Source organism: Aotus nancymaae, unplaced genomic scaffold (assembly GCF_030222135.1).
Source record: "Aotus nancymaae isolate 86718 unplaced genomic scaffold, 86718_ANA_hifiasm-v0.15.2.pri h1tg000076l, whole genome shotgun sequence".
NCBI classification, from domain to species: domain Eukaryota; kingdom Metazoa; phylum Chordata; class Mammalia; order Primates; family Aotidae; genus Aotus; species Aotus nancymaae.
In genome coordinates this window covers 11,473,360-11,497,172 of record NW_026988491.1, presented here as the reverse complement: position 1 = coordinate 11,497,172, position 23,813 = coordinate 11,473,360, and the positions used below count along the sequence as shown (strand labels likewise).

The following is a 23,813-nucleotide window of genomic DNA, read 5'->3' as shown; positions in this document are numbered from 1 at the left end:
TGGCCACATCTGGAGACTTTCGGTTGTCATAATTGGGCAGTGTTACTGGCATCTAGTGGGCAGAGGCCAGAAACACTGCCAAGCATCCCCCAACACAGAGGACAGCCCCCAAGACAAGGAATCATCCAGTACAAATGTCGGCAGTGCTGAGGCTGAGAACCCCCAGTGTAGAAAACAGGGACTGTGCAATGGACTGTCGGAAAGGCTCTCATCCAATTCTCTTCTTCAGAAGTACACAATTCCCATTTTGTAGGGGAGGAAACTGAGGCTCAGAGAGGTTGGGAGTTACTTTAGAGCTCTTACTTGTAAAACCAAGATATGTGCTGTGTTGTTTTCTCCTGTCCCCGCGGACTTGGGAAATGACTCAACCACAGAGGGAAGTTGAGGGGATACAGTCAGGTGAAAAGAGGAGTAAACTGAGTCAGGGAATCTGGATCTGGCCCTGGCTCTTCATAAATTCACAGTGTGACCTTGGTAAGTCACTGCCCCTCTCTGGTTGTTTCCAAAGGAAGGGCCGACAAGATAACTTCAAGTTCTCCCCAGTACTGACTGGCAGGACACAGCGCCTGCGCTGCTGAGATGGTGCCTGGGGACTGGAAAGACAGGGAGGGGCGATCCAGGTCGTGATGAGTAAGGGGGAATTTGGGGCCTTCTCAGACACCTACATCCACCTCTGCACAAAGGATAACTCCAGGGCAAGGAGGATGGAGCCCCTACCCTTGGGAAATAAGGAGAGAGGTTCTCCTTGAGCAGAAAGAATCAAACTCCCTGGAGCCACCCACTCCGGGAATTCCAGAGGAGCCTTCAAGCGTGAGGCTCTGTTCCAGAGTTTAGAGCCAGGTTTTCCGCCAATTCAGACCAGCTCAGCCCTTCCCTAGAACATCCCAGCTGGGCTGGGACATTCCTCCTTGGCATGACGCAGCCTCCTTTTAAGCTCTGGACCCACCTCCTTCTGGAAATAAGAGGTACTGTTTACCTGTGAGGGAGCAGCTTTGGGTGGGACCACAGACTTGTCACAGCAAAAGTCACCTGAAATGCCCAGATGCCAGAAGGGAGACTACCCGGATTACGGGGTGAGGAACAGCTTGCTAGGGGCTACCCGGTCACAGGAGTGGAGAGCACCGAGGCCCCAGCACCTCTTGGAAGGCAGAGACAGGATCCCCAAGACCCTCAGGCTCCCCAGAGTGACCTTTGCTGGGCATGATGGAACCCCTGACTCCTTAGGGAAACTGAGGCAGCCCCAGAGCTACAAGGATTTAGCACTTTTGTTTTATTTCCTCAAAAATAAAACAGAAAAGAGGTGGGGCCCCAGCTCAGCAGCACGTGGGCAGCTCGGAGTTGCGGCCTCTCTCTTCCAGTGCTTGCCCCTGCCTTTCCTCCAGCCCCCACTGGCAGCCAACAAGTCAATGGAATTTCTGGCCTCTGGGATGTCACCCCAAAAGCCACTTGAGCTGAATGAAGAAAGAATCTCTCAGTTAAAGCAGAGCCAGAGTTACCAGGCCGGGCATTGCTGGAGGCTGGCATCACCCAAGCTTGCCTGTGTCCTGCCCAGCCTCAGTGGGTCTTCCCCCGGCCCTCTGAGATGACATCCTCAGGCTGGGCACGCATGTACCATTCTACCCAGGAGCCATCGTAGATGGGCACATCAGGCTTGCCGCAGAGGTAGGCCCCTAGCACCGCGTGGCAGGCTGTGACGCCAGAGCCACATGTGGCCACTAGTGGCTTTGACAGGTCCACATTCTTCTCCTGGAACAGATGGCCGATCTCCTCAGGGCTCTTCTCCAGCCCCTCCTGGGTCAGGAAGTCTGTAAAGGGGATGTTCACGGTCCCCGGGATGTGGCCAGGTTCAATGCCTGCAGCAGGGGAGCAGGAAGAAAGGGACAGATAGAAGGACAACATGAATGGTGCTTAGTATTTGTGGTGCCGAGGTAGTGACAGCATCACATGCAAGCATGGTGCTAAATCCTTTATATCCACCATCTCATTTAATTCTCACAACCAGCTGGGCACCATGGGTCACGCCTGTAATCCTAGCACTTTGGGAGGCCAAAGCGGGTGGATCACCTGAGGTCGGGAGTTCGAGATCAGCCTGACCAACATGGAGAAACCTCATCTCTACTAAAAATACAAAAATTGGCCGGGCGTGGTGGTGCATGCCTGTAATCCCAGCTACTTGGGAGGCTGAGGCAGGAGAATGGCTTGAACCCAAGAGGCAGAGGTTGCAGTGAGCTGAGATCGCGCCATTGCACTCCAACCTGGGCAACAAGAGTGAAACTCTGTCTCAAAAACAAAACAAAATAAAAATTCTCACAACCATGAAAGTTGAGCACTGTTTAGAGGAGTCCCCATTTTATACATGATGATGCTGAGGTTAAGTACCACCTAAGGCCAACACATCTAGCAAATTACTGACTGAACTTTGAACCTAAGAATTGGCCCCCAAGGTTTCCTGACTATGTACCCTAGGAACAGCAAAGCAATAAACAAGACCCCTCCTAGCTAGAATGTGCAGCACTTGTAGTCAAGGAGTTTTAATCTGGCAGGGCAGACAGGCAACTGAATAATTACCAGTATGAAGGGTGTTCCAAAAATGCCCTACTGGGTGGCCTGGGGCATGTCATAAAAAATAATGCCAGCAATAGCAATAGTTGGCATTCTTATTACTGAGGTGGGGTCTCAATCTGTCGCCCAGGCTGAAGTGCAGTGGCATGATCATGGCTCACAGTAGCCTCAGCCTTCTGGGCTCGAGCAGTCCTCCTGCCTCAGCTTCCCCCTAAGGGGCTGGGACCACAGGCACATGCCACTATGCTCAGCTATTTTTTTTTTTTTTTTTTTTTTTTTTGAGATGGAGTTTTGCTCTTGTTGCCCAGGCTGGAGTGCAATGGTACAATCTTGGCTCACTGCAACCTCCACCTCCTGGGTTCAAGTGATTCTCCTGTGTCAGCTTCCCAAGTAGCTGGGATTACTGGCACGCACCACCACACCCAGCTAATTTTTGTATTTTTAGTAGAGATGGAATTTCACCATGTTGGCTAGCTGGTCTCAAACTCCTGACCTCATGTGATCCACCCGTCTCAGCCTCCCAAAGTGCTGGGATTATAGCTGTGAGCACCGCGTCCGGCTTAATTTGTTTTTTGTAGAGATGGAGTCTCACTATGTTGCTCAGGATGGTCTTGAATTCCTGGCTTCAAGCAATCCTTCTGCCTTGGCCTCCCAAAGTGCTGAGATTATAGGAGTAAGCCACCTTGCCCGGCCAATAGCTGACGTCATTGAATGCTTATTTTGTGCCGGGCACCATGTGGAGCCCGTCTGCTATAGTTTCTCCTTTAATCCACCCCAAAATTCTATGGGAAATAAATGATTATCCTTTCTTTTATACAAATGAGGAGAATGAAGCACAAAGACTAGTTTGTGTAGCCAGGTGTGGTGGCTCATGCCTGTAATCCCAGCACTTTGGGAGGCCGAGGCAGGCGGATCACGAGGTCAGGAGATCTAGACCATCCTGGCCAACATGACGAAACACCGTCTCTACTAAAAATACAAAAATTAGCTGGGCATTGTGGTGGGTGCCTATAGTCCCAGCTGCTCAGGAGGCTGAGGCAGGAGAACTGCTTGAACCTGGGAGGTGGAGGTTGCAGTGAGTTGAGATCACGCCACTGTACTTCAGCCTGGCAAGAGAGCAAGACTCCATCTCAAAAAAAAAAAAAAAAAAAAAAAAAAAGACTAGCTTGAGCAAGCTAGTGAGGGCAGGGAGGAGTTAAACCCAGGGAAGCCCATGCTGCCCACCATCACGCCACACTGGCTGGGGGCTCAGCGGGTAGAGGAAGTTTCTCTGAGAATGCCCTGAAGGGTGAGTAGGATTCAGTTACATAAAGGGGTCTGGGTGGATGGGGCCTAGAGTATCCCAGGCAGAGGGAATCTGAGAGGTAAGGGAACCACCTGTTGCTTGGAGGGGTTAAAGGTCCTTGTAGAGAAAGCCCAGATGCTGGGGAGGCAGAGGCCCTGAGGGAAAGCCAAAGGGGATGGGAATGCCTTAGCAGGCCTGGAGTAAGACTTGAGGGCTTTCACCTGGCTGCAAGGGGAAATCAGGCTTCCATTTTTACTTTTTTCATGTTACTTTTTATTTTTTTTATTGAGATGGAGTCTGGGCATCATGCCCAGGTTGGTCTTGAACTCCTGGGCTCAAGGGATCCTCCCACTTCAGCCTCCCAAAGTGTGAGGATTATAGTTATAAGCCACCTTGTCCAACCTAGACTTTTTTTTTTTTTTTTTTTTTTTGAGATGGAGTCTTGATCTGTCACCCAGGCTAGAGTGCAGTGACGTGATCTCAGCTCACTGCAACCTCTGCCTCCTGGGTTCAAGCGATTCTCCTGCCTCAGCCTCCCAAGTAGCTGAGACTACAGGCACTTGCCACCATACCTGGGTAATTTTTGTGTTTTTAGTAGAGATGGGGGTTTCACCATAGTGGCCAGGCTGGTCTCGAACTCCTGACCCCCTTGTGATACACCCATGTCGGCCTTCCAGAGTGAGATTACAGGCGTGAGCCACTGAGCCCTGCCGATTTCCATTTTCAAAAGATTATTTCGATTGTAGCAGAAAGAGTGGGATGGGAAAAGGCCCAGGCCTCTGCAGACTCCTGGGTGTTTTTCGTTTCCACCATCCCACCTTGAAGCAGGGGTTACTAATATTCCCATTTTCATGCAGGACTGGGATTTGCAACAAAATAAACTTTCACAACTAATGATTCCAATCAGCCATCCAGACTCTCGGCCGGCTTCTGCCTTGGGTTCCCTCCACAGTGAAGTTCTACCCCTATGGGCAGATGCTGACCCATGTATCGGTATCTATTCTCAGACCCTGGCATATAGACAGCACTCCCGAGTCTGTGGAGAGGCTGGAATGGATCATGCATCCCACTTAACAGACGCAGAAACTGGGCCTGGTCAGATATCACATAGAGACCAGCTGAGGGCAAGGAAGAACAATTAACTCTCAACCCAGGGTGGTGACTGTAAAGGGAGGGCTGTCCCTACACCTTGAACTCCACCAAGCAAAGCATGTGTCCCCTGCCTGCTGGACTGGTGTGGCACATCACAGGTGCACTCGGCCAGGCCTCAGGCTGTGGAGTGTGAATGATAATGACAATGATACTCATCACTGATCCAGCTGCACTGAGCTCACTTTGTTTTGACACAGGCCTGCTAGGCGTGTGAGTGAGTGTGACCGAGATAAGCATTGGGGACATTCTAGTGTGCAGCACACCTGTGTGTGCAAACCTGGAGTTGAGTGCTTTACACACGTGCTGTCCTTTGCCCCTACCATGTCTTTATGCTCCGTGTTACTGCTCCCATTTTACAGAGGCAGAAGCTGCGGTTCAGAGAGATTAGATGACCCATCATGTAGGCCAAGTATGGTGGCCTATGCCTGTAATCCCAGCACTTTGGGAGGCCAAGGCGGGTGGATCACCTGAGGTCAGGAGTTCAAGACCAGCCTGACCAACATGGAAAAACCCCGTCTCTGCTAATAATAAAAAATTAGCCAGGTGTGGTGGCCCATGCCTGTAATCCCAGCTACTTGGGAGGCTGAGGCAGGAGAATCACTTGAACCCAGGAGGCAGAGGTTGCAGTGAGCCAAGATTGCACCACTGCACTCCAACCTGGGTGACAGAGCAAAACTTTGTCTCAAAAACCAAAACAACAAAAAAACAAAACACACACACACAAGTGACTCGTCATGTGTCACAAAGCCCACGTAAACATGGCAGGGGTCTGAACCTGGGTCTGGCACCACCAGCTAGCTGCCCTGCGTTGCTCAACCCCCTGGGGCTGAGATCAAGAACCCAACAGGATCAAGGTAGTGCTCTCATTAGGCGGAACCACATGAAACTGACACCTGTGTAGGTTCAAAAATGGTTGGATGTCAGCTGTTTTCAATGGTTCCAGTAACATCAACATCGCTTTGCAAGATTCCATGTGACAGGGACCTTCTGAATTCACCAAGCCCCTCTGGCACATGGACTCTGTGCCAGGTACTGGGCTAGTCTTCAGGATGTTTTGAAGAGCAGGGACAGTCCTTGCCCTGAGGCCACCCAGGACAATGCTGGACCATGGTGAGCCCAAACAGCTCCAAACCCAATCTGTAGGCAAGGGAGTGCTATTCAGAGAGCTCCCTAGCGACAGTGGCCAGTTTCTTGCACCCTTGAAAGCACAAAAGAAAGGGCTGGGGCGTTCCTGGCTGCTCACAGCTGTTAAGTGCGCAGGCTCCGGAGTCTGAATACCGGCTGAGCTGTTTCTTGAGACCTTGGGCAAGGCTCCATTCCCTCCTCTGTGTGATGACAGTATCTACTTACACGGGATGTTTGAAAGACACACAGCAGTGTCACCACTGACCAGACTGCTTTGCGGGGACCCCTCCTCACGTTATACAGAGCTTTCCCATGGCCTTCTTGCTTGAGGAAATCCAGGCCACAGGCAGAAGGCTCTGCCATGCTGGGGTCAGTATCGCCTTCCACCCTCTGCTCTCCAGGTCTTGGCCCCTGGGAGAGACTTTCGTTTTATGCAGCCCTGACTCCGCCCTCATTCCCCCATCCTCGGGTAGCCCTGATCAGGACCAACTCTCTGGGTTTTTCTCTCACACTGGGGCCTCCCCCCCACATTCCACAGTGACCCCCCACATCTCTAGTGTTCGAGTGAGGGCTGCTTGGGCAACGCTCTCAACGACCTAGGGAGAGCCACTGCTCAAAGCACAGGAGGGAATGGGGCCGGTATTCTTGCTCTGCTTAACAAATACAGCCAGTGAGGCAAGTGGAAGTCAAATCTTCCCCACCTCCGGCAGCGGCCTTTAAAGGCAAGGTCAGGCTGAGGGGGGAGGGTCACCGGAGCTCGGAAGGCTGAGGTTGCAATGAGACATTGTGCCACTGCACTCCAGCCTGGGCGGTAGAGCAGACCGCGTGGAAAGAAGCAAAGGGAAGGGAAGGGAAGGACAGAAAAAAGGAAAGGAAATGAAAACTAGATACATTTAAATAATAAAGGAAGATTCAAGACCGGGCACTGCCCTAGGCGCAAGCCACGCCCCCCGACGCCGTGCCCGGCCACATCCCGCCCGGTTCCCCCGCGTTACCGTCTCGGGGCTCCGGCTCGGTGCCGCGGAACCTGCCGGCGGCTCGGCAGTCCACTACCTGGAAGCGCCGGGATTCCAGGTTCTCCTTGATGTCCTCATAGGTCTTGATGAAGGCGGGGTCCAGCTGAGCGGTGAACGCGGCGGGCGCAGGGTGGCTCTTGCCGGAGCTGAGCGGGAGGTCCTGGCGCAGCCAGTGGCGGAGGCCGCCGTCCAGCAGTGACACGGCGCGGTGGCCGAAGGCGCGGAACATCCACCAGACGCGCGGGGCGGAGTAGAGGCCCTGGTCGCTGGCGTCGTAGATCACGACGTGGGTGGCCGCGCCCACGCCCAGGCGGCCCGCGTACTCCGCGAAGTGCTCGGCGCGGGGCAACATGTGGTCGTAGGGCGAGGTGCGGTCGCTGCACTGGTCGATGTCGAAGAAGGCGGCGCCCGGGATGTGGCGCTCCTCGAACTCGCGTCGCGCGTCGCGCCCCAGTTTCGGCAGGTACCAGGAGGCATCCAGCAGCTGCATGGGCTGCCCGGCGCGAGGGGCCCGCAGCGCCTCGGCCACCCACTGCGCCGACACCAGCGCGCGGAAGAGCTGCGGCGAGGCCATGGCGGCGAGACTCGGGCTGCGGGCCTGGGCAACAGGGAGGATGTCAGGAGGGAAGCAGGGAGAGGCCGCCGCTGGGGCTGGGGCAATGGCGAGGGCCGGCGGCGGAGGTGGGGTCCGTGCAGGGCAGAGTCCAGGGAACACCCGCAGAAACCAGCGGTGGCGAACCCGGGCACAGAGGTGGGTAGCCAGGGGCCTCCCTCTGCCAGGCCTCGGATAAACACAAGCACACAAACTCCGAGTGACCTAATGCCCATGACCTCCTGGAGAGCCCCAGGCCTCGCCCCTCACCTCCAATTGCTGGGCGGAGGTATCCTAGGGGCAAGGCCCGGCTGGCTTCAAGGCAAGCAGGGGCAAAGTCTCCACCCCTCCCTAAGACACAGCTCGGCTTTATTTGCTATCAAGTCCCAGATGGAAGTCATTCATTCACTCATCAAGCATTTATATTGGCCGCCTAATAGGAACAGTAACTGGAATTTACTGAGTTCTTGCTGGATACCACTAAATCCTAAGAATACCCTAGAACAATGCCTGACACAGTAGACTCTCCAGTATGTGTGGAATGAGTGACCTTAAGAGGCTTGGTATTATTGTCCCCGTTTCAAGGAGGACACTCAGGCTCACAGAAGTGCACTAACCTGGCCTCATGTGGTGGCTCATGCCTGTAATCCCAGCACTTTGGGAGGCTGAGGCAGGCAGATCACCCGAGGTCAGAAGTTCAAGACCAGCCTGGCCAACATGGTGAAACCCCGTCTCTGCTAAAAATACAAAAATTAGCCAGGCTTAGTGCCCGGCATCTGTAATCCCAGCTACTCAGGAGGCTGAGGCAGGAGAATTGCTTGAACCCAGGAGGCAGAAGTTGCAGTGAGCCGAGATTGCACCACTGCAATCCAGCCTGGGTGACAAGAGCAAAACTCCATCTCAAAAAAAAAAAAAAAAGTGCACTAACCTGACCCAGTGGTGCCAGGCTTCTCACTAGGCAGTCTGGCACCAGAATCTGGACTTCTCAGCCACACACCCTATGCAGGCTCTGGGAGTCTGGCAAGGCCAGGTTTTGCCCGTCCAGCCTGGATTCTCTCTTTCATTTGTCTCTGTCTAGCAGCAGCGACAGTGACTTTGCACCTCCCTCCCTCCCCTCTCCATTTTTCCTGTATGCCAGCGGCTGACAGTGCACTAGCTCACCAGCCCATTATGCCAGGCCGACCCACAGCCTTCCTGGGTGTTGACTTCCCAAATGCTTTAAACCCTTTGTTCTGGGAAGCCACTAGCCCACAGGCGCCATTGTGCAGGTGAGAGGAAAGGGCCCCTTCTGCCAGGCAGAGGCTGAGCCCTCACCAGGGCATACAGCTGAGTGTGTGGAATTCGGGTTGCAGGTCAGCCCTCACCTATCCTTGACACCCACTGCAGGCAGTCCTGCCAGCCAAATGAAGGGGGCAGATAGAGAACATGTGTGGACTGAGTGTCACTGTGAGCCAGGTCACGTGTTAGGCACCACAGCCTTGGGCAGGTATTAGGATGCCTGCTTTATGAATGAGGCAACTGGCAGTTAGAAGAATAAGTCCCTTGGCCTTGTTCACAGAAAGCAGCCTCAGGATTTGCAGCCAGAATTTGACTCCTCAGGCTAGACTCCCCTAGCCCCAGGTCCTGTGATGACTAGGGTCTAATGAGTTCATAGGGTGACACTCTGTGCCCACCTCCACAGTCTCGCCACAGCTGACTTTTAGGAACGCACCCCACCCACGCGGTCAGGCCCTATGCTGGACACTGAGGCACTCTGGCCTTTGCCAAGCCCTGGGGGTAAAAAGGCAGGATGCAGGCGAGACAGTGAAATTGAGGACAGTTTAGAGTTCAGCACTGAGCATAGAGGGGTCTCTATGTCAGCCTAGGGTGGTAGCAGAAGAGGCGAGAAGGCTTCCTGGATGGAGAGAAGTCCAGACTAGTCTGACTTTTCCAGGGTCCCGGAAGCCTCAGCTTGATCTTCAGGGTAAGGAGGCCACCAGGGGGCCTTTGGCTAAGGAGGGATCCCTGTTTCTGTTACACCACGGCTAGGGGGCGCTGTGCTGGCGGATGCTGCAGGTTCCTTCCTAAGGAGCCCAACTGTGGGAACCACAGCAGTCCCTGGGCCCCCCGCAACACTGTCTCCCATTCTTGAGGATCCTTGTTTTCCCCACCCAATCATCCATTTAGAAAGAGCCCTGGTTTGGGAGTCAGAGACCCCCAAAGTCAATCTAAACCCCATTCCACTGCTTAACTGGTTGTGTGACGGTGGGCATGTAGGGCCTCTGGGTGGTTTCTGTTCCTTATAATGGAGCTTCCAACCCTCACCTCTTAGAGCCAAGATTAAACAATGAATGTAGAGGGGCCACCATCATGCATTACATCTGGCTGCTTTTAATAATCATTAAAAACGGTTTAATAAAACTGCATTATTGCTTCTATTGTTACTCTCATTGGTGGCCCTGGAACTGACAGCAGTAAATCTAAAATCTGAGAATGTCAGGACTTGGTGGGACTTCAGAGGCCTGAGGTCACCCTGCCCTACTGTCCCTGCTTGATTGGCAGTTCTCACAAAGGACTGTGGGCCATAGAGGAGGGTGTGAGAGGGCAGGCTGTAGGTGTCAGGGAGGAGTGGAGGGGTGCCTGTGTGATTCCAGAGCTGGGATCACTGTAAGGGGGGGTGCCCTAGGAGTGGAGAACCCCAGGACATAATCGCCCCAGGCTCATATCAGGAGGGTACACAGCTGCACCAAGACAAGCATGAGCCCCAGGCCGGATCTAGGTTACCCCTTGAGGAGCAGAGCTTGGGTGCTCCTCTAGGACCTACCCAGCCTGGTCCCTCCTGCCCACCCCCTCCCCCAACCGCCAGATACTAGGCTTTAAGGATTGCTGTGAGCATTTTAGAACAAAACCTTTTTTTTTTTTTAAAGGGGTATGAGGTCAGGGATGGTGGCTCACGCCTATAATCGCAGCACTTTGGGACCCGAGACCAGCAGATTGCTTGAGCCCAAGCGTTCAAGTCCATCCTGGACAACATGGCAAAACCTCATCTCTACCAAAAATTTTAAAATTAGCCAGGCATAGTGGCACATGCCTGTGGTCCCACCTACTTGGGAGGCTGAGGTAGGAGGACTGCTTGAGCCTGAGAGGTGGAGGCTGCAGTGAGCTGAGATGGACCACTGCACTCCAGTCTGGGCCACAGAACCAGACCCTGTCAAAAAAAAAAAAAGTCAGGGTTGGGGAACAAGGAAAGCACCCCCACCCCGGCTAGCAAAAGCTGAGGAGGAGCAATGGCGTCCCGCAGCTTGCAAGAGCCAGTGGTGAGCTTTTCAGAAATGTTGCCAACTGGTTGTTAAACATAGCTATTATTAAACATTGAATTACATCAACTTACGATTAAACTGGCTAAGTTAAAAACAGGCAATTTTTTAAAAAGCATGAGGCATCAGGGAAGAGCCAGGTAAACAAAGGCAGCCGGTACCACGTGGCCTTCAGACCTGGGGTCAGGCGGGGCCTCAACTCTGGGTGTGTCCTCCAGCAACTCACTCTGCCGCTCTCTCCAGTCTAAGTAAGTTCCTGGCCTACTCCGCAGGGTTACTGTGGGAACTAAGTGACACACACTTTGCAGGGAGTACCTGGCAAAGTGCCACACCAAGCAGGCCGTGACAATGTTAGTTCCTTTCACTCACTAGCAAGTTCTTGGCTAGCGTCTCTTCCTGGGGCCTCTGGATCAGCGGGGTCTCATCTCTCTGTCCAGCCTCCCTCCCACCCTCTCGGGTGGCACCAGGTCACCCCACTCCACCAAAGGCTCCCCACCCGCCACTCGCCACGACCCTCCAACCCAGCAGGCCGCCCCAAGCGGACAGTCATCCTTAGTGCCAACGTAGCGGCGCACTTTCCCTCCTAGACCGCGCCCCTTCCTCCGCTCAGGTCCCGTGCCGGAGCCCCGCGCCGCGCACCCCAAAGAGCCACTCCCTCCCCCTTCCAGAAAGACAAGCGCCACGCCGCGGCAGTTACCCGAGTCTCGGGCTCCCGGCTTCCTGGCTCCGCCATGGCCCCCGCGGCTCGGCGCCCCCTCCCCGCGCCCGCAGCTGTCCCCTCCTCCCGCCACCAACCTGCAGCCTGGCCAAAGGGAGGAGACTCCGGCACAGCCCACCGCAGCGGCCACTCGGAGCCGCGGCTACCCGAGCCTTCCATCGGCCGGGCCGTGGGGGGACGCCCGCTCCGCCCAGCCCGTGCCTGCGCCGTCCCCGCGCCACCTGGCGTCCCCCGCAGACCCCCGAGGGTCCTGGAGGCTCTGCGCCCTGGGGGCGGCGGGTGCCGGGCGCGGGGGAGAGGCGGGGGGCGCGGGGTGGCGGCGGGCGGCGCAGGTTCCCCCCTCTGGTGGCGGCGCGGTGGTGCGCGCCGCCCAGGGAGCTGCGGCCAGGGGTTTGAACCTGCCAACTTCTCCAGCAGGCAGGGGCGAGCGCCAGCGCGGCTGCCTGGGCGAGTGAGTGCGGGCCGGGGACGGCGGCCGGGCGCTAGGGCCGCTGGGGATTAGGCCTCCGGCCGGATCACCTGCTGCCCGGGGAAGGATCGCGTTGCGAGCGTGGGACGGGGTGCCCGGGGAACTCCTGACCCACCTAGGGCAGAGGGCAGCGAGCCTCGGGCCAGACTTGGGCATTCTGGAGGCGGGCGAGCTCGGGCTGCCTGGGGAGGCCGCAGGCGATGGCGTGTGCGCGGCCCGCGGGGCTTCCTCGCCGTGCCCACCCCTCTGCTTTCAAAGGAAAGAGGATTCTAAGCCCAGGATGCCATCGTTCCCCTATCCCGGGCATGTTTTCACTGCTCTTTCCTGGCGCGATCTAGTACTGTAGCTCCTAGGAGCCAGACCCCCGCCACAGAAAGCGTCCCTATCTGGAGTCCTTGGAAACTCTTGCCCCACCAGCTTCTGTTCTGCTCTGCTCTGGGCCCCAGGTCCCGCTGGGAGGGGCGGGGCCGGCTTTCTGGAGGGAACCTGCAAACTTATCCCGCTGCGCACCCCAGACCCGCTGGCTTGGGGAACAAGGAGCCCGGGGGAGTGCGGAGGGAGAAAGAGCTTCTCCCAGGCCTCACCCTACTGCCCACACCGACCTCCTCACGCCTGTCTCTCTTTCCTGGTTCCCACCCGTGCCAGGTGACACGCAGAGCTGAAGCCATGGTTCATCAAGTGCTCTACCGGGCGCTGGTCTCCACCAAGTGGCTGGCGGAGTCCATCAGGACTGGCAAGCTGGGGCCCGGCCTTCGGGTGCTGGACGCGTCCTGGTACTCACCGGGCACCCGAGAGGCCCGCAAAGAGTACCTGGAGCGCCACGTGCCCGGCGCCTCTTTCTTTGACATAGAGGAGTGCCGGGACACGGAGTCGCCCTACGAGATGATGCTACCCAGCGAGACTGGCTTCGCCAACTATGTGGGCCGCCTGGGCATCAGCAACCACACGCACGTGGTGGTGTATGATGGTGACCACCTGGGTAGCTTCTACGCTCCCCGGGTCTGGTGGATGTTCCGTGTGTTCGGCCACCGCACCGTGTCAGTGCTCAATGGTGGCTTCCGGAACTGGCTGAAGGAGGGCCACCCCGTGACATCCGAGCTCTCATGCCCTGAACCTGCCGTCTTCAAAGCCACACTGGACCGCTCCCTGCTCAAGACCTATGAGCAGGTGCTGGAGAACCTTGAATCTAAGAGGTTCCAGCTGGTGGATTCACGGTCCCAAGGGCGGTTCCTGGGTACTGAGCCAGAGCCGGATGCATTCGGTAGGTGCCCCAGTGCTGGGTGGTCCCTGGGGAGTATTGCCGCATGGAAGGATAGGGAATAAGCACGACTGGGACCATCTCCAGGGCCTAGACCTTCAGTCCTCTCATGTAGACCTCAGTCTTTCCATCGATAAAACTAGAGGACGGAGACAAACCAGAAGGCTTTTTCAGCTTGGCTCCACGAGGACCCGAGAATGTGTCCTCATAGCCACGTGCTAACAAGCCACCTAGCATCCATGTGGAGTGACATGTCCGCCACCTCACTCCCAGGCCCCAGCTGCCCCTAGCCAGCGTTTGCATTGCTCTCCCAAGGTCACATCCAGCTTCTCCAGGCCTCTCTCTCCCACAGAAACCCTTATAGACATCAACAGTGTCCCACCCCCAGGATCCTCCTCTCCCCATATCTAGCTTTCCCAGGGTGCCTGACTGGTGTTTGCAAAGGCGGTCTGTTCCATAACCTTTCCAGGCAGCTGCAGCCTGTTTGCAGAGCTGTAACAGCAGCTGCCATTTCATGCCAGACACTTGGCACTGCATCATCTCAGCCAACAAAGCTGAATGCCCCCGTTTTAGCAGCAGGGGGCTGAGGGGATGGGATGCCAGGGTGTTAAGTTACTTGCTTAGTTAAGTGGTGGAAGCCAGGATTAGAACCCAGTGCTGCCTTGTTTTAAACCACAGCTATAAACCAGGACTTGTCCGGTGCTGCCCTACCCCTACTTCCCAGGGCTGGGAGGGAGTGCCCTCTGCTGGTTGCCCCAGGAAGGTGGCTCAGAAGTTCCCCTTCTGTTGAAGGGAAAGCAGGAGGATTGGGTACTGCTTGAGGGTGGGGGGAGCCTCAGGAGAGGAGATGCTGAGTTCTAGAACCTCCTAACCAGAGAGAACCTCGGAGATCCTGCCTTTCCTAGATGCAGGACTGGAGTCTTGCTGCCATCACTCCTGCTGGGTGCCCTCCAGCCCCTGCCTGGCCATGTCCAGGAGCAGGGCCCTCACTTGTTGCTGGGCGCCTGCTAGGTGTCTGTTTCTTTCATCAGAGCTCCTCCTCTGCAGAGTCTAAATCATGTGCAACATTTGTCCGACTTGTTGAAAAACATCTCTTCCTGTCTGTACCTCCCACAGAGAGAATGCTGGGCAAACTTTTGCACACTCTTAGAGCTGGAGGGCCTGAAAGGTGACCGCATCAGACAGAGGGGAGACCTAGGTGCACAGAGGCAGGGGTCAAGGCTGCAGAGCTGGTTAGTGGCAGAGCCAGGACGGCACGGGACTCTGGCCTTTCCAGCACAGCTTTTTCCAGACCTCCAATTTTTCTTGCCCAGCTTGCTCCCTGAAGGTCTGGAGTTGAAGATTCAAGTTCATTTGGCACCTCCCAGAGAATCCCAGCTGGGAACGCCTGCAGCCCTCTCCTGGCCTTGGTTCAAGACGCCTCCTTTCCTTGGGATTTAAGCTGTCACTGGGGTAGGATCAGTGGTGTTGGTTCTCTCGCTGCTTCCCAGCCTGCCCTGAAGCAACCTGAGAAATAAGTGGAAGGGACAGCTTGGAGGTGCCAGGCCTAATGTCCTCACTCATTTTACAGATAAGGAAACCGAGGCCCAGAGGGGGAAACGGCCTGCAGTGGGTAATGCCTCCTGAAGGCTGGGGATGCTGAAGTTCCTCCTCTGTGATCCTGTTCCCACCTCCTCCAGCCCCCATCAGAAGCACCAGGGAACATGGGTTCTCATTTCAGTTCAGCCACTCCTGCTTGGGGTGACCTCAGTCCAGTTGCTTGGCCTCTCTGGGTTTCCTTATCATCAAATGAGAAGAGTCACGGCAGCCCTACCCACATGAGTGTGCATTTGTTTAAATGTAGCAGTGGCTGGAAAGGGATTTCGAGAAGGGTAAGGAATGATACAAAGGCCAGGGCCATCTAGAAAGACCTGGAGGGTGTGGCACATCCCCCCGCCCCCCCGCCACCCAACCCTTCCTCCAAGAGGCTTTGCTGGCCTCCATACAAGATATTTTGGGGTCACAAAAGCACATGAGGCTCTGCCAAGTTGCTGGTTCCCAGCTTGGGGTGGGATCAGGGAGGCACTCTGTGGGTTCAGTGGTCCCAATGTCATACACAGGGGCATGGGGTGGCAGGCCTGGGGCTCAAGCCTTGACCCGGATCATCTCTGGAAGGAATGACCCCAAAGGGAGCAAGAAGCAGAGCTTAGACACCTGGCAGCTACTTCCTGCCCACCTTAGGCAAGCAACTTCCTCTTTGGCTGCAGTTTTGTGCCTCCAGAAGCCCTTAGCCCTGGAGTCAGACAGACCTGAGGTTACATCCGGATGTGATACTGACATGTGGCCTCAGGCAAGTCTCTTCATTGCTCAGCTGTTCTTCATGAAAGGAGCGCTGCTCACCTTAGAGGGGGGCTGGAAGAAGTGAGAGGCAGAGGGAGGAGTTTGTCCAGCCGGTTTCTTTATCGACTTAATTTAATTTGCCTTCCTCCTTGGAGGGAGTGAGGGTGAAGACGAGAGGAAGGTATCGACCCCTCATGAGTACTTTTATTTGCAGATTTTGAGATGGAGTCTTGCTCTGTCACCCAGACTGGAGTGCAGTGGTGCGATCTCGGCTGACTGCAACCTCCGCTTCCCAGGTTCAAGCAATTCTCCTGCCTAAGCCTCCCGAGTAGCTGGGATTATAGGCACCTGTCACCATGCCCAGCTAATTTTTGTGTTTTTAGTAGAGACGGGGTTTCACCATCTTGGCTAGGGTGGTCTCGAACTCCTTACCTCATGATCCACCTGCCTGGGCCTCCCAAAGGGCTGGGATTACAGGCATGAGCCACTGTGCCTGGCACAGAGCGCTTTTTTATATATTCTCTTCTGGACCCCTGCAAGGGAGGCAGGCAGGGGTAGGTAGGCTTGGTCTCACTTTGCAGGTGGGGACAGGGAAAGGACTTCTCTATTAAGGCAAAGTGGCTGAGACTTGACCAGGGCTTGGCAGGACTCAAGGTGGGGCTGCTTCCCAAGGCCACTGCTGAGGGTGGGGTGAGCTGTAAGCAAACCCAGGGACTGAGGGAAAGGTCACAGATCCATGGGGTTGCTTCCCTGCTGCTGTATGGGTTTGAGAATCATCCCCTTTGCCTATCTCTTCCTCCCAGGACTGGGAGCCGGGCTGAGGGGTCAGGGGAGGGTGCAGGGTTGCCTCCTGGCCAGGGTTAAGGGGTGGTTGCCTTCTGGGGCTGCCTGCTCTCCATTCCTTAGTGAAAGCAGAAAGGGCCAGACAGCTTTTCCTGGCCATGAAAATCCACACCTAGGGCTGGGCTTGGTGATTCACGCCTATAATCTCAGCACTTTGGGAGGCCAAGGTGGGTGGATCACGAGGTCAGGAGATGGAGACCATCCTGGCTAACATGGTGAAACCCCATCTCTACCAAAAATACAAAAAAATAAAAAAAATTAGCCAGGTGTGGTGGCATGCGCCTGTAGTTCCAGCTACTTGGGAGGCTGAGGAAAGAGAATTGCTTGAACCTGGGAGGCAGAAGTTATAGTGAGCCGAGATCGTGCCACTGCATTCCAGCCTGGACAACAGAGCCAGGCTCCATCTCAAAAAAAAAAAAATCTACGCCTACCAGTGGCCTGAGGGAAGTTAACTCGAGCACGGAAGGTCATCTCATCTATTCCCCAGCCTCAGCCTCTTTTTTCCAGGGAGGCTCAAGGTGGTCAAAAGAACACAGGCGTTGGGGATAGACCAATCAGACTTCACTTACCTTTGCTATGAGTCCTGGGGCAAGCGGCCTCACCTCTCTGAGCATAGCTCTCCAGCAGTGCTGAGAGAGTAATCTTCCTGCTCTGTGAGGGCTGAGGAGGATAAAGTTCTGGAGAGCACCTCCTGTTGAGTGCCTGATGCCACAGGTTATGGGAATGGGGGCACCGGAAGTCTGCAGCTAGACTTGGGAGGAGAACCATGGGAGCCTCGGCTTTCTGGCCCCACGTGCCTTTCCACCACTTGGCTGTGCTTCAACGTTCCCTGGCCCAGGTTCATCTCAGCCCTTCTCACAGCCCATTTAAATGCCCCAGACAGGCCGTGAGCTCCCCCGCTTCACCCCATCCAGGCTGGCCCAATGTGGGAGGCTGGCTCCACAGAAACTCCCTGACTTCATCCTCACTCAGAAGAGGTGCCCTTTATGTAATCGGAAGAACACAGTGGGGCTGTGTCATCAGAGATGGGGGCAACAAAGCAAAACAGCCTGCAACCCTGTGCTTTCCAATGCACTTAAACCCAGCCCACGGCCTGGATGTGGACACATTTTAAAGTGCGTTTCTTGGGAAAGAATGCCCTTGACGCCAGCTATCAATCGTTTCTCGTTGGTAGGGTGGGTGCACATCTCATCTCAGATTCAAGTTTCCAGGCAAAACAGATGAAACACAGCAGGAAGAAATTGCTCTAATTTTATACGTTGTAGTCAATCAAACTTTCTTATTTATTTTTATTTATTTTAGACGGAGTCTCACTCTGTCGCCAGGCTGGAGTGCAGTGGTATGATCTCAGCTCACTGCAACCTCCTGGATTCAAGTGATTCCCCTGACTCAGCCTCCAGAGTAGCTGTGATTACAGGCACATAACACCACACCTAGCTAATTTTTTTGTATTTTAGTAGAGATGGGGTTTCACTGTGTTGGCCAGGATGGTCTCCATCTCCTGACCTCATGATCCTCCCCCCTCAGCCTCCAAAAATGCTGGGATTACAGGCATGAGCCACCGCGCCCGGCCTTATTATTTTATTTTTGAGACAGAGTCTTGCTGTATCACCCAGACTGCAGTGGCATGATCACAGATCACTGTAGCCTCCTGGGCTCAAGTGACTCTTCTACCTCAGCCTCCTAAGTAGCTGGGACTATAGGTGCATGCCACCAAGCCTGGCTCATTTTTTTTTTATAGTGATGGGGTCTTGCTGTGCTACCCAGGCTGGTCTCAAACTTGGGCTCAAGCAATTCTTCCACTTGGGCCTCCCAAAGTGCCGGGATTACAGGGGTGAGTCACCATGCCTGGCCTTTCTTATTCTTTATTTTCAGGCTATTCAAGTGAGGCAGTGGGAGTGGAGAAGGGACAAGGAAATCTACCTGGTGATCAGTTGGTGGCAAACACCACTGCCAATCCAACTTGACTCGTGCGAATAGACTTTGGAATCGTCTTTGGCCCTGGGGTGAAAGGACCAGGACGCCGCTGGCATAATCACGCACCGAGTCCTGTGCCTGTTGGGCTCCCTGGGTGCTTTTAGCTGCAGTAGCTAGACTTCCCCACACACCTGGGAGGTAGGTGGGGTTTTCTCCCCATTTTGCAGGAGGGAGACTGAGGCTCGGAGGTTCAGGGTCTGCTTGTCTGCACATACCCCCACCATGTGCCTTGGGGCCACAGCACTCAGATCCTTCCCCTCCTGCTCCTGCCACCCTGCTCCAGTCCTGTCCCATAGTCCAGGTTGAATAGGGTGGTGGGGATTGGGGAACAAGGGGAGCTCAAAGAGATGGAGGTAGACCTGTGTCAGGCCAAACAGCAGGTTGGGCACTGGGAGTGAGGCCAGCCACAGAGCCCCCACCCCTCCCAGGGTATGGGTGGCTTGACGAAGAGAGGAGTGGCCTGGGCACGTGTGGGATTGGCCGGTGGCCTCACCCTGTGGGTGGCACCAGCTCTGGCCATGGCCCAGTCCCCTTTGCCCTACTTTCCTGCTCTTCTGAAGCCAGATTTGGCCGAGGGCCCTCACTGGGTACTGAGAGAGTTCCAGAAAGGACCCCAGAGCCAGTCTACTCCCCGCACACTGCTTCCTTCCAAGTTCTGGGAGGGGACCAAAGAGCCCCACACCGCCCTATTCTCCCCCGACACCCTCCATCGGTGGTGACGTGGCTGGGGGCACAGCATCGCAGTGTGGGTGGGCCGGCCCCCAAAGCCAGTGCTCTCCTTGTGCCATTCGCTCCGTACAGCAGCCAGTACCCAGCAGGTACTCTCATTTCCCTTTGTCCTATGGAGAAACTGAGGCTCAGAGAGTTCACTGCACTTACTCAAGGTGGAATTTGACCTTAGGTCTCACACCAAGTCACAGGCTCTTTCTGCAACTCTGTGCTTCACAGAAAACCAGGGGCCCTGATATAATCCCGACTCTGATTTCATCTTTTCGTGTGACCTTAGATGTGCCATTTTGTTTTGCCAAGCCTCAGTGGATTCATCTGTAAACTAGGGTGACATATCTGATTAGTTACATGGTTATCTGTTTAGCGTCTGTCTTCCTTGTTAGACTGGAATCTCCCTGAGGGCCCGGCTCTGTCTCTCCCTTTCACTGCTGTGTTCTCAGCACATGGTATTTGCATTCATTTGTCCCATTTGCTCTTCTCAACAATGCTGTAAGATAGGTATATACCACTGAGCCCATTTTACAGATGAGAAAACTGAGGTTCAGAGAAGTGAAGTGATTTGCCCAAGGTAAAGGTTAGTGTAGCTGAGATTCATGCTGCCGTCCTCTCAAGCAGGTGTGATTCTGGGCATCCCCACTTCAAGACAGGTGTTAGGGGAGGGGGCACAGGTGTCTTAAGTAATGAGAATTGATAGTAGGTAGGGCTAGGAATAAATGGAGCTCCAAGCAGAGCAAATATGCTATTTTTATTTGCAAAGCTATCTATCCTTCCAGCTATAGCCAACTGAATCCCCCAGGCCCCATTAGTCCCCACCCCTCATACCTCCCCTAACCTGTGTCCTCTGCCCTGCCCAGGACTGGACTCGGGCCACATTCACGGCTCAGTCAACATGCCTTTCATGAACTTCCTGACTGAGGATGGCTTCGAGAAGAGCCCAGAAGAGCTCCGTGCTCTGTTCCAGACCAAGAAGGTGGATCTCTCGCAGCCTCTCATTGCCACGTGCCGCAAGGGAGTCACCGCCTGCCATGTGGCTCTGGCTGCTTACCTCTGCGGCAAGCCTGATGTGGCCGTGTACGATGGTTCCTGGTCCGAGTGGTTTCGCCGGGCCCCCCCAGAGACCCGTGTGTCCCAGGGGAAGTCCGGGAAGGCCTGAGCCTTGACCTCTCCTGCTTACTGTAACTGTGGCCGGTTTAGTGACCCCGTGACTCGCAGCCGGTTCACACCTCTTAGGCAAAAGAGATTGACATGATTTTAGAATTGCTGTGCAAGGCTCACCCTCTCCCTGTCAACACTGGAATAAACTTTGCCTTTCTGAGTAGTGTGCTTGTCTCCCTCTCCCTGGGTTCCATCCTTGCCCCCAAACTTCCATCTCTTTCAAACTCTGGAGACTCCACGAAGGACAGAGACCACCATAGCCCCCTCCGGCTGGGGAAGCCACACTGAGGATACCACTTTGACTCAGTTTTGGCAGAAGCAGCCTCCTGCCGTCCCATGTCAGGTGGACTGTGTCCCAGAGCACGCTGGGTCCTACCTGGAAGACAGGTGAGAAGGGGATCAGGAAGGCAGATTGCTGAAACCCAGGCTGCTGCAGGCTCAGCCTCCTGGGTAGGGGCGGGGGACAGCTGGCCTTCCCAATATGTCCAGAGAGTTGTCACATGGCTTCAGGGCCTCTCAGAAGAGGCCATGCTCAGGAGCAGGTGAAAGGAAGGTAGTCTGTGCCTGGGGCACCCTTCCTTGCTCAGATTAAGATTCCCTGGGGAGCAGTGGAGGGAGGAGCTGGAGAAATAGCTTCAGCCCTGGGAGAAGGTCCAGGCTCTGGCAGGTGAATCAGGAAGCCATGGTAGAAGAAAAAAAACATGTAGATCAGCCCCATGTGGCTGGATTTCAAGTTTCCCAGAAAAAGGCTCTCAGCCCTTCTTTGGGGTTGTAGGAGACTCCCGGCTTCCTACTATCCAGCCTTCCCAGTGAAGATGGGATCCTGGAGGGCTGGAGACCTTGGCTCGGTGTTGGAACAAATAGGTGCTCAGGAGACGCTGAGGAGGTCGGCTTTGGGGCTGGTAGGTTGGGTGGTGGGGATGAATGCTGAGGCTGGTGGAATCTATAGTGGAGGGACTGGGGTAGTCTGGAGGGCTGACCCCTGTCACTTCCACGCCACTAACAAAACAGTCCTCTTCCCATCTCACGTGTGGTTCACATCCTACCGTGGGAAGACCAAGCAAGTACACAGTATGTCAGATGGCGATAAGGTGCAATGGCAGAAAAGGTTGGAAAAGAGAAGGGAGTGTGGGGTGGGCTGGGGTGCCTTTTAAAAAAGCAGAAGGTGAGCAGAGTCTTGAAGGACCAAAGGAGCACTTGGGAAAGTGGGAGGAACTGAGGTCAGAGAAGGATGGGGGACACGTTGAGTAGGGCCTTGCAGATAAATGGGAGGATGTCTGCTTTGACTGTGCTTGAGCTACTGGAGGGTTTGATTAGAGGGATGACATGGGATCTAACATAGGTCTTAAAAGGATTGCTGGGCTGTTGAGTGAGAAAAGACTGTCAGAGGAGATCGTGGACTCCAGGGTGGTCCCCACAGTATCTATCCTCTATGTTTATGCTCTGTGTGGCCCTCTCCCTTTCATTGCAGGTGAGACCCGTGACTTGCTTTTAACCAATAGCATAGGGCAAGGGTGACGGATGCCACTTCTGCAATTATGGTACACCATACTGTAATGCCCCATCTTGCAAGGGGACTCTCCCTTTGCTGGCTTTGATGAAGTCAGGGTCATGTTGGGGACCCACATAGCAAGGAACTGAGGATGGCATCTGGCTGACAGCCAGTGAGAGCTGAGGCCCCCAGTCTAAAAGATACAGCAAGGAGCTGTATCCTCCCACAGCCACATGAGCTTGGAAGCATATTCCTCCCCAGTGGAACCTCAAATGAGACTGCAGCCCTGGCCAATAACTCCAAAGCAGAGGACTCAGCTAAGCCACAAGTAGACCCCAGACCCAAAGAAACTGTGAGATAATAATTATATGTTAAGCTTCTAAATGTATGGCAATATTGTCATGTAGCAATAGATGATATCTAGGCAAACGATGGGGATGGCCTGGACCAGGGAGCTGGGGGGAGTTGTGGAGGGGACAAAGGCATCCTTGTCTACTGTACTTTGAAGGACTTGCTGACGAGCTGCTTGTGGAAGTAGCTTAGCGTTATTTGTGATATCTCTCTCTGTGCAAGGCAATGTGCTACATTTTGCAAAAAAAATAAAAAATAAAAAAACATTTCATGTGTTCATCACCCTTATCCTTAGTGTTGGGTGTTACCTGCTTCACATATATAGAGAATGAAATAGAAGTTCCTCTTCAGAGTTTCCTTGGCTGTCCCAGACAGTTGCCCTGCCATGTCTGGAGAAGCCTAGGTGAGCATTAGATGATAGTTTCCTCCTTTGCCCTTATTAAGAAGCACTTTTGCCTGTCTCTCTCTCTCCTTTGTTCTTTCTTGCCTTTACCTATTTAGGAAAGTTTTTTTTTTTTTTTTTTTTTGAGATGGAGTTTCGCTCTTGTTACCCAGGCTGGAATGCAATGGCGTGATCTCGGCTCACCGCAACCTCTGCCTCATGGGTTCAGGCAATTCTCCTGCCTCAGCCTCCTGAGTAGCTGGGATTACAGGCACGCGCCACCATGCCCAGCTAATTTTTTGTATTGGTAGAGACGGGGTTTCACCATGTTGACCAGGATGGTCTCGATCTCTTGACCTCGTGATCCAACCGCCTTGGCCTCCCAAAGTGCTGGGATTACAGGCTTGAGCCACCGCACCCGGCCTAGGAAAGTTTTAAGTTACTAGCCAATTAGGTAAAGCTCAGAACGTGAGGTCCTGTTTTGGCCAATAGAAACTGGACACAGCAGTCGGGTGGCCACATCAGGTTAGAAACGCTCCTGTTCCCTTTGTTCAGGTGTGCTCTTGTGGCAGGATGGCCAGAGAGCAGCCCACTTTCTGCAGAAAGTGAAACTGTCTTGCCGACGGATCCATAGTTTTGGTGTTGATGCTTTGTGGCACAGAGAACCCGTTTCTAACAACATACGAGGAAAGTTCAACTAAAGAACTTGGCCAAAGTCTCTTATCTGATAAATGACAGGCCCAGATTCTGGGGACTCGAAGTTTAACCACAGTCCTCTCTGTTTCCTAGGGAAATACGGAAGGGCTGGGCTTGCAAGAGGCCTTCCCTATACCCACTCTTTGTCCATGTTGAGCAACAGCCAGAAAGGAATGGGCCAGTGCTGGCGCCGATGGCTTCCGCCTCCTTCTTCCTGCAGAAAAGGAGTCACTTAACTTTGTTGAGCTCCTTCTGTAGCCCTCCTGTTCAAGAAAATGAGAGAGGACTCTCACTGTTCCACTCCTGCTTTGATTTTACTCCCTGGTCCCTAATCCCTGGGCATCCAAACCAGACAGTCCCAGATGCATGTTTCTCCTTCCCCATTGACCTTGATGT

At 54.4% G+C, this 23,813-nt stretch overlaps 2 protein-coding genes across 4 annotated transcripts; one reads left to right on the top strand and one right to left on the bottom strand.

Annotated features, from left to right (window-relative positions):
- Positions 1 to 1,247: 1,247 nt before the first annotated feature.
- MPST (mercaptopyruvate sulfurtransferase) lies at positions 1,248 to 11,776 on the bottom strand. 3 transcript variants are annotated; one of them, XM_064368007.1, is made up of 4 exons: positions 11,726 to 11,761; positions 7,120 to 7,738; positions 5,788 to 5,793; positions 5,597 to 5,649 (listed from the first exon to the last, which is right to left on the bottom strand). In XM_064368007.1, exons 1-4 carry the CDS (start codon positions 11,759 to 11,761, stop codon positions 5,597 to 5,599), a joined length of 714 nt encoding a protein of 237 aa, XP_064224077.1. The 3 variants fall into 3 exon arrangements, with proteins under 3 accessions (XP_012331816.1, XP_064224076.1, XP_064224077.1); XM_012476393.2 differs by lacking the exons at positions 5,597 to 5,649; positions 5,788 to 5,793 and adding an exon at positions 1,248 to 1,853 and having other exon boundaries at positions 11,726 to 11,776; XM_064368006.1 differs by lacking the exons at positions 5,597 to 5,649; positions 5,788 to 5,793; positions 11,726 to 11,761 and adding exons at positions 1,248 to 1,853; positions 10,819 to 11,481.
- Positions 11,777 to 12,143: 367 nt separating this feature from the next.
- Positions 12,144 to 20,662, top strand: TST (thiosulfate sulfurtransferase). Its single transcript, XM_012476397.2, has 3 exons — positions 12,144 to 12,197; positions 12,861 to 13,476; positions 20,196 to 20,662. Exons 2-3 carry the CDS (start codon positions 12,882 to 12,884, stop codon positions 20,492 to 20,494), a joined length of 894 nt encoding a protein of 297 aa, XP_012331820.2. The 5' UTR covers positions 12,144 to 12,197; positions 12,861 to 12,881; the 3' UTR covers positions 20,495 to 20,662.
- The last annotated feature ends 3,151 nt before the right edge of the window (positions 20,663 to 23,813 follow it).